The sequence below is a fragment of the Gymnoscopelus braueri genome (genome assembly GCF_963280865.1).
Source record: "Gymnoscopelus braueri genome assembly, chromosome: 23".
Lineage (NCBI taxonomy): Eukaryota > Metazoa > Chordata > Actinopteri > Myctophiformes > Myctophidae > Gymnoscopelus > Gymnoscopelus braueri.
In genome coordinates, this window is record NC_137625.1 from 973032 (window position 1) to 983031 (window position 10000).

Below are 10000 nucleotides of genomic sequence, written 5' to 3' on the forward strand. Positions count from 1 at the left end.
TTACTCAAGTAAATTTTTTGAACACCGGACTTTTACTTGTAACAGAGTATTTCTACCTTGTGGTATTAATACTTTTACTTAAAGTAAAACATGTGCACACTTCTTCCAACACTGAGGGAAAGCATGCAGTTTCAGTGATCAGCCAGCAGGTGTCCCCACAGCATCAGAGAACAAACTGACACGTCAAACTTATTATATTACAGCTTCTCTTCAGACTTCATGCTTTCCTTTACTACATCCAGTGGTATAAAGTAACTAAGTACATTTACTCAAGTACTGTACAATTTTGAGGTACTTTTACTTTACTGGAGTATTTCCAATTTTTACTTCTACTCCACTACATCTCAGAGGCAAATATTGTACTTTTACTCCACTACAATTATTTGAAAACTTGAGTTACTAATTACTTTTCAGATGTAAATTATGATATTATGAAACACACATTAAGCACTTTAGCCCTATTTTATACACAGGCTATTTGAAAATAGCAGATCTACAAGCTCACAACGCGTCGCGATGCGACGCGTTGTGAGCTTGTAGATCTGCTATTTTCAAACATTTTACTTTTGGTACTTTAAGTACATTTTGATACCAATACTTTTGTACTTTTACTCAAGTAAATTTTGAATTTCTGACTTTTACTTGTAACGGAGTATATTTCCACATTGCAGTATTGATACTTTTACTTATTAAGTACTTTTCCCACCACTGACTACAGCGGTTCTCAAACTGGACCACCGGGGGGGGGGGGGGTCCTCCAGATGATTATCTTAATGTACAACATAGTTTTGTCACTCAACAGTAAACAGACCAACATACAGTATAAGTGTATACAGGGTATCTGCACATTTATAAAGTTACTACTTAAAGGACAACTTTGTTTTTTTACAACCAAGGTTTATATTTTAGCTTGTAATTAAAGTAAAAGATGAGTGTTATCTTTTTTTCATTTACTGCTATCTATAGTTTTAGCAATTTTTGCGATATTTTTTACAGTGGGTGGGGGCATTCTGTCCGGTGGCTAAATATGCCTTTTTTCACAATAAAAAAGGTCCTGTGGTCTTTGATGGCCAGATGTGAGTTATTGGGGGCTAGAAGAGCTACTGTAAATAATAATAAAGAAAACGCCGGGTTATTGTGTAAAAAAAGACATATTTAGCCACCGGACAGAATGCCCCCGCCCACTGTAAAAAAGATCGCGAAAATTGCTAAAACTATAGAAAGCAGCACATTTAAAAATGTTAACACTCATCTTTTATTTACTTTAATAACAATCGAAAACATAAACCTTAGTTGTAAAAAAACAAAGTTGTCCTTTAAGGCATTTATAATACCTAAAAAAAGACAAATAAGACCATACTGTGTCAAAAAGTAATCCAGAGACTATACCAGTGTTGATTTAGTTTTAGTCATAGTCTTTTGAAGTCATATTTTAGTCTCTGAAATGTTTTACTGTTTGTCTAGTTTTAGTCGACTAAATATCATCAGATTATAGTCGACTAAATATACAGTTGATTTAGTCGACTAAAATGTATGTTGGTGGTGCCTTGATGGCGTCATAATGGACGATTTTACACTTGGTTGCATGTTGAAAATAGCAGATCTACAAGCTCACAACGCGTTGTGAGCTTGTAGATCTGCTATTTTCAGAGCGCAACAGCCGAGCACAACCAAACATAAAATGACTTGTCTTTTAGTTCTACTGGATCTCTTCTCCACTAGATCCTCACTAACATTTTAATCTAGTTTTTATTTGTTGACGAAATTGTCAATATATTTAGTCTTAGTTTTAGTCATCATAGCTTAGTTTATATTTAGTTATTATCAGTGGTGGAAAGTAACTAAGTACATTTACTCAAGTACTGTACTTAGCAGACATTTTAGTCTTTAGACATACATACTTAGACATACATTTTAGTCTAGTTTTTATTTGTTGAGGAAATGGTCAATATAATTATAGATAAGTCCAAATATACTTAAAGTACCAAAAGTAAGTACTAAAATGTTTGAAAATAGCAGATCTACAAGCTTGTGAGCTTGTAGATCTGCTATTTTCAAACAGCCTAGGTATAAAATAGGGCTAAAGTAGTTAATGTATGTTTTATAATGATTTATATCTGCAAAGTAACTAGTAACTTAAGTTTTCAAGTAATTGCAGTGGAGTAAAAGTACAATATTTGCCTCTGAGATGTAGTGGAGTAGAAGTAAAAGTACTGAAAATTGGTAATACTCCAGTAAAGCAATACTGCATGTTATTTACAGGCAGACAGACAGACAGACAGACAGACAGACAGACAGACAGACAGACAGACAGACAGGTAGTGATATAGGTTTGACCTCTGACCTTTGGGGGACAGGTTGAGGAACTGGTCGACTTCATGAGGCTCCAGTTTGATCTGAGGAACCACTTCCTGTTTGATCTGAGAGAGAGAGAGAGAGAGAGAGAGAGAGAGAGAGAGAGAGAGAGAGAGAGAGAGAGAGGTTAGACAGACACACATGACATCCTATGATGTGAGGTTACACCTACGTGGTACAATTCAGAGTCTGTAAATGGAGTGTGTGTGTGTGTGTGTGTGTGTGTGTGTGTGTGTGTGTGTGTGTGTGTGTGTGTCTTCATCAACAAACGAAGAGAGTCAGCGCGCTGAAGTCAAGGCACAGACGGCTGTGTTGTTGACGGACAACGGATGCACGATTATGAGAAACACCACAAATAAAACCTGGTGAAACAGGTTGCATTAGATAAAGGAAACATTCAGTCTAAATGTCCAGTTTGATCATTCACAACTACTACTAGGGAAACTACTACTTTTGTATTTCAAACTTTACATTTCTCTAAATATGATAAACTTTCAGGACAGCCAGGCTACTATAGGCTACAGCAGGGGTCTTCAACGTTTTCTCTGTCTGCTCTTTTTTCCCTCTACACCTAAACCTCTTTGCCAAAAATAGCCGATCTACATGCTTGTAAATCTGCTATTTTGGGCTAAAGTTCTCCTCAGAAAAGGGATGCTAGGGTTCAAACGGTTAAGGTAAAAAGAAAAATCCTATCACACAGAGTTTTTGTGGCCCCCCTGTAGCAACTCTGAGGACCCCCTCGGGGTCCCCGACCCCCTGTTGAAGACCCCTGGGCTACAGTGAGGTCGGACTGAATAATGACTTCACTGTAGCCTATAGTAGCCTTTTTTATTTAGTTGTGAATGATCAAACTGGACATTTAATAATAATAATAATAATAAACTTTATTTGTATAGCACCTTTCATGACATGAAATGCAGCTCAAAGTGCTTTACAGAGCAAGAATACAATTACAGTTACAACCAATTTAACAATAAAGCAAACAAAAATAAAATAAAATAAAATAAAAGCAAAGGCATAAAACAACATTAAAATAGGCAATACAGTGAGGAATTAAAAATCAACCAGAGAATCAGCTAAAAGCAAGAGTGAAGTAATAGGTCTTGAGCTGTGCTTTAAAGCTATCGACAGAGGCTGCCTGTCTTAGGTGTAATGGGAGTTTATTCCACACTGTCGGTCCGTAAAAGCAGAATGCTGCTTCACCGTATGTTTTATATGTCATTGTAGGCACCTCGAGCAGGTCAGCACTTGAAGACCTGAGGGCCCGGTTTGGAACATATCTCTCTAGGCAGTCAGAGAGGTAGGAAGGTGCCAGACCATTTAGAGCTTTATAAACTATTAAAATAATTTTAAATTTTTAAAAAATGTAGACTGAATGTTTCCTTTATCTAATGCAACCTGTTTCACCAGGTTGCATTTGTGTTGTTTCTCATAATCGTGCATCCGTTGTCCGTCAACAACACAGCCGTCTGTGCCTTGACTTCAGCGCGCTGACTCTCTCTGGCCTCAGGTCTAATATCCACTGGTGTAAAGTAACTAAGTACATTTACTCAAGTACTGTACTTAAGTACAATGTTGAGGTACTATTACTTTACCGGAGTATTTGCAATTTTCAGTACTTTTACTTCTACTCCACTACATCTCAGAGGAAAATATGATATTTTTACTCCACTACAAGTATTTGCTCTCTTTAACAATTTTATTTAAACAATTATTTGACCACTAGGGACAGTTACTTTGCAGATATAAATCATTATATTATGAAACATACATTAACCACTTTAGCCCAACTTTATACCTAGGCTATTTGAAAACAGCAGATCTACAAGCTCGTTGTGAGCTTGTAGATCTGCTATTTGAAAACATTTTTGTACTTTTACTTTTGGTACTTTGTACTTTTACTCAAGTGAATTTTTTAATTCCAGACATTTACTTGCAACGGAGTGTACTTCTACGATGCAGTATTGATACTTTTACTTAACACATTGTGTGCCAAAAATGGTCCGGACCGTTTTTGGCACTTTTTTTTTTAAATATATTTTTCCCACGCGGCGCTCCAACGAAACTTTGGGATCATCCAAGGAGTCTCTAAGAAGGAGAGGCCGGATGTGGATCCATGTCAAAAATGCTTCCGGTCGTCCACTCCAATGTTAACTCCTTGACTAAAAGCTTAATATCTCTTTTTAACGTGGTGGAAATGAGACGTTTTTCCATCGGCGATCACTCTGCAACGGAGGATCGCGTTAGAAATATTATTGTTCCAGGCGTTAGTCGGGACCCTCCGCCGTCTCACACGCACGCTTTGTTTACATGCACGCCCGCGTCGGGGCTTCTACAGCACGAAACGTATCAACGTAAGTGGATGGAAGATATGCAGGCACTGAACGTACCCTATTTTAACCCATTAATACCTGGAACGCATCTGTGTCACTTTTAGATGTCTTTAGGCTATTCAAAAATAGCAGATATACAAGCTCATAGCGCGGCACCGAGTGCCGCGCTATGAGCTTGTAGATCTACTATTTTTGAAAAATCGTGAAAAAATATTTTTTTATTTTTTTTCAAAAAACTGTTAGGATTTAGAAAACATTTTTAAGAATCGCCTCAGGTCTTAATGTGTTAAAGGGATACTTCACTTTAGGGCCGGGGAAAAATTTAAAAAATATATTAAAAATAAATGAAAAAAGTAATGGAAAATTCATGGCCCCTCACGCATTAGAGTGTCCTACTAATGTGTGAGGGGGCCTTTATTTTGCCATAACTTCTTTCATTTTTTTTTATATATATTTTTAATGTTTATTTTATGTGAAAGTGAAATATCCCTTTAAGTAAAAAATCATTTGAGTACTTTTCCCCTGAAGCACCACTGCTAATATCTCACCTTGATGCTCTTGGCCTGGTTGTGGCTGGAGGGGGTCTGTGGGGGGGGGGCCTGGAGGGGGTCCACGGCATCGGGGGTGGTGGGGGTGGGGGGCCCGGCAGCAGGAGCAGGAGGAGGGTCCAGGGACAGAGAGAGGGTGGGGAGGAGCAGGGAAGGAGACTCACACAGCAGGGTCTCCATGCTCTCCTCCTCCTGCTCCTCCATGGTCCAGTCTGTGACATCACTGAGCTCTGACTCCCCTGAGGACACAATAACAATGATTCTGATTGGTTTAAACTTCCAGTGAGCTCTGACTCCCCTGAGGACACAATAACAATGATTCTGATTGGTTTAAACTTCCAGTGAGCTCTGACTCCCCTGAGGACACAATAACAATGATTCTGATTGGTTTAAACTTCCAGTGAGCTCCGACTCCCCTGAGGACACAATAACAATGATTCTGATTGGTTTAAACTTCCACTGAGCTCTGACTCCCCTGAGGACACAATAACAATGATTCTGATTGGTTTAAACTTCCAGTGAGCTCTGACTCCCCTGAGGACACAATAACAATAACAATGATTCTGATTGGTTTAAACTTCCAGTGAGCTCTGACTCCCCTGAGGACACAATAACAATGATTCTGATTGGTTTAAACTTCCAGTGAGCTCCGACTCCCCTGAGGACACAATAACAATGATTCTGATTGGTTTAAACTTCCACTGAGCTCTGACTCCCCTGAGGACACAATAACAATGATTCTGATTGGTTTAAACTTCCAGTGAGCTCTGACTCCCCTGAGGACACAATAACAATAACAATGATTCTGATTGGTTTAAACTTCCAGTGAGCTCTGACTCCCCTGAGGACACAATAACAATGATTCTGATTGGTTTAAACTTCCAGTGAGCTCCGACTCCCCTGGAGACACAATAACAATGATTCTGATTGGTTTAAACTTCCAGTGAGCTCTGAGGCGAACAGCGTTTTCCTATGGCTTCACAGTAGCGGGGGGGGGGGGGGGAGGGGGGGCTGAGATGCTCTGGCTGAGATGCGCTGGTTAAAAGTTAAAAAGTTATAGCTTAAATGGCTTTTTTGAAAGCCATTTAAAGCCATTTAAGCTATAGAGCACCGAAGTCTGACGTCATTTACACATCCTAGGTTTGTCTACCTGGTTCGCGGTTTCCCCCCCCCCCCACCGTTCTGAATCCCCATAGACGTGTTTAATATCACGTCAAATAAGAACTGTGTTCCAAAAATAAACAAATGATCCCGGCGGTTTGACTCTTATGGATATGAAGCATCAACTGACGGTGAGAAAACGCTAATGTTACTTCCGCCGAATTAGTTAAATTTTCGCCAGAAACAGACTGTATCAGATATGACTGACCGACTATCATAAACCATACAGAACCTCCTCCCTGACAATATCGCCGAGACAGTTTGTTACCACAATTCTTATACGAGACGATTCTAAGATGACCCAATGTTATTCTCCATAGAGAAATTACTTTACGAACCTGGGGATGAACGAGTGACGTCAGGACTTCTGTACTCTATAACTAGGCTAAGTTTGAACTTAGTGTGAGGTGGTGCCACTGTGGCGCAGTTGCACCACCCTCACACTAAGCTGCCTCCAAAGAGAGTAAAAATAAAAAACGTTTCAGTCATTCAGTCCTACTTCACTGTAGCCTATAGTAGCCTTTTCATAAATGGTATTTGTACTTAGGCTGTCGTGAAAGTTTATAATATTTAGAGAAATGTAAAGTTTCAAATACAAAAGTAGTAGCTTAGTAGTAGTTGTGAATTAGCAAACTGTACATTTAGACTGAATGTTTCCTTTATCCTCATCTTGTGCTATAATGCACGCAACTGTTTCGCCAGGTTTTATTTGTGTCGTTTCTCATAATCGTGCATCCGTTGTCCGTCAACAACACAGCCGTCTGTGCCTTGACTTCTGTGCGCTGACTGCCCGCCCCCCCGGCCCCCCGCCCCTCCCCCCCCCCAGCCCCCGCTACTTCGGTCACAGGGGTCTCTCCAGCTCTTTAGTAAACAGAATATATGTACATTTGCAGGTAGGTGACAACATTTAAGCCAATCAGGAGAGAGCACTGCAAATGCCTTTTCTGTTTAATAAAGAGCTGGAGAGACATGGAGACTCCTTTTACTGAACAAACACTCTATAGCAATGATTACTATCACAATATAGAGCTATTTAACACTTACTTTAACCAAAGTAAATCCCTTACCCTACCTTTAACATAAGTATAACTCAATGCATTCGAATTTAAATAAAATTGCTACTTCTCACGATTCCAATAAAAAAAATAGCAAAACATGGCAGATCTACAAGCTCGCGGTGCGACGCGTTTTGAGCTTGTAGATCTGCTATTTGTGCTACTTCTGTGTGACGCAGAATGGCCCCACAGTAATATACAACGTGGCTCCTCTGGAGTGAGTGTGTAAATATATAGTGGCCCTCTGCATCATCAAAGTTGCATCACCCCTACCCAGGGTTGCCAGATCTGCTCATTATGATTTCCCTGCAAGATTTTATTTGAAAATAGCAGATCTACAAGCTCACAACGCGACGCGTTGTGAGCTTGTAGATCTGCTATTTTCAAATAGCCGATGTATATGTTAAAGTGCTCATGTGGCCCATAGTCGCTTCTTTGGGGCTGGTTTTCCTAGACCTGGTTGCTTGTTTCTCTCACAGAATCTGGCAACACTGCCCCTACATTAGATCTATTAACCCCTTCAATATCTTTAAAGCATCTATCCTTACTCATCCTCACATAACCTGATCCTGCTTCTAAATGCTTCTGATTGTTTTCTCTGTCCTCTATGATCCGTCCTGTGAATTATAGGGAATACACTGCAATGTAATGTCCCAGATGCATGTGTGTGTGTTTGTATTGTGTGTATTGGCATGGGTAACAACCATAGACTGTATGAAAAGAATGGACGAAGCGACGCCATTGGTTTCTACAGACCGTACAAATGAAGCCCATTGTTCAGGAATTTCAAATCCGCCCTCTTTCTATATGGCGTCATGTCCTGCACAATGCAACCACAACAGTATTGGTTGGGTAGCTTGTCAATCAAGAGCGGGGGCGGGGAATGAATGCCATTGGTTGTGTAGCTTGTCAATCAAATCATCCCGCCCCTCCTGGAGCATAGCCTACTTTATCGTCAATTTTAAAATAAATGGGACCATAGTTTACCAAAACTCATATCATGATGATTGAAAGGAGACTTTAAACTAGCGACTGGAAGCATATAGTGTTTATGACCATTTTTATTAAGGTAAGAAAATATAGTCTAAAGTTTGTCAAAAACCCATCCGCTTACATTGAGATCAATTCTTTCTGTCACCAGCAGGGGTAAAACAACAGGACTTACAGACCATTCATATGAACTGTCACTTGAACTCACTTCCTTATTGGAGTCCATTTCAAAGCAGGAAGCTGGGCCCTTGGTAACAATGCATGTTACCACATGTACATGTACATGTTACCACATGTACATGTACATGTTACCACATGTACATGTACAGTATGTAGCTGCTATAGTTGCTACTCTTGTTTTGACTCATTTAGCTTTACATATAGACGAATCCACAGGCGCGCTGCCTGTAGCTGCCTGTAGGCGGCCATTGCTGCGGTGTCGCGTCCACGGAGCGTTGACACCGCAGCAATGGCTGCGCGCAGGGCAGCGCTCCGTGGATTCGTGTATAAAGTGCCCTTATCTAAATGAATGTACATGGGTACATTAATGCATGAATCTGTTATGTTGTGGGTGTTCAGGTGGGGGGGGGGGTGGAGCGGACAGTTTCAGGAGAGTTTTAGTTTTTGTTTCGTTTATTTTGTCAAGTTTGTTTTGTCTTGTTTTTGAGTGGTTCAAACCACTCCTACATTTGACCCCTCTGTGTTCCTATTGGCTGGGCTTTAAAACAGCCATAACTCCAGTTCCCAGCATCGAAAACCCACGAAACTTCGTAGGTGCATTTACACGGCCAATAGGGACAGGCTGTTATTGCTTAAGCCCCGCCGCCCCCTATGTGTTCCTATTGGTTGGGCTTTAAACAGCCATAACTCCAGTTCCCAGCATCGAAAACCTACAAAACTTGCTAGGTGCACTTCAGACGACCACTAGGGACAGGCTGTAATAGTTAAGCCCCGCCCCCTCTGTGTTCCTATTGGCTGGGCGCTCTCTCACCTGCGTCGCTGCCCTGCTCTGCGTTGAGGTGGGACAGGGGGGACTCTGCGTTGAGGTGGGACAGGGGGGACTGGGGCCGGCTGTCTCCACACAGGGAGTAGCTGTGTTCCGCCGTGATGTGGGGGGGCAGGGCGGACTCCTCCTCCTCCCCCTCCTCTTCCTCCTCCATGGCCTCCACGCCCCCCCGCGCCCCTCCTCCTCTTCCTCCTCCTCCTCTTCCTCCTCCACCGGACAGGAAGGGGTCGCTCAGCAGCTGGCCCAGCAATGCATCCTGGGAGAGATCGTCCAGGAGCTCCGAGAAGTGCTGAGGAGAGAGAGAGAGAGAGAGAGAGAGAGAGAGAGAGAGAGAGAGAGAGAGAGAGAGAGAGAGAGAGAGAGACTGAGGTTAGACGAGAGCAGTGGTGGAAAAAGCACTCAAATGTTTTACTTAAGTAAAAGTATCAATACTGTAATGCAGAAATACTCTGCTATAAAGTAAGAGGACTTTTACTCGCACCCATAAAACAAACATGGGTAAATTCTCCTTCTACAGCACTGCCACCCAGGTGTGGAATAGTCTGACCCCAT

At 41.3% G+C, this 10000-nt stretch overlaps 1 protein-coding gene across 2 annotated transcripts in view; it reads right to left on the reverse strand.

Moving 5' to 3' along the window:
- creb3l2 (cAMP responsive element binding protein 3-like 2) overlaps positions 1–10000 on the reverse strand; it is a 39711-nt gene that overhangs the window by 16849 nt on the left and 12862 nt on the right. For both annotated transcript variants that reach the window (XM_080420702.1, XM_080420701.1), the window contains exons 2-4: positions 9434–9737; positions 5237–5475; positions 2345–2420 (exon numbers count right to left, since the gene is read on the reverse strand). In XM_080420702.1, the coding sequence (XP_080276828.1) occupies positions 2345–2420; positions 5237–5475; positions 9434–9737 (619 nt within the window). The remainder of the gene's footprint in view (positions 1–2344; positions 2421–5236; positions 5476–9433; positions 9738–10000) is intronic.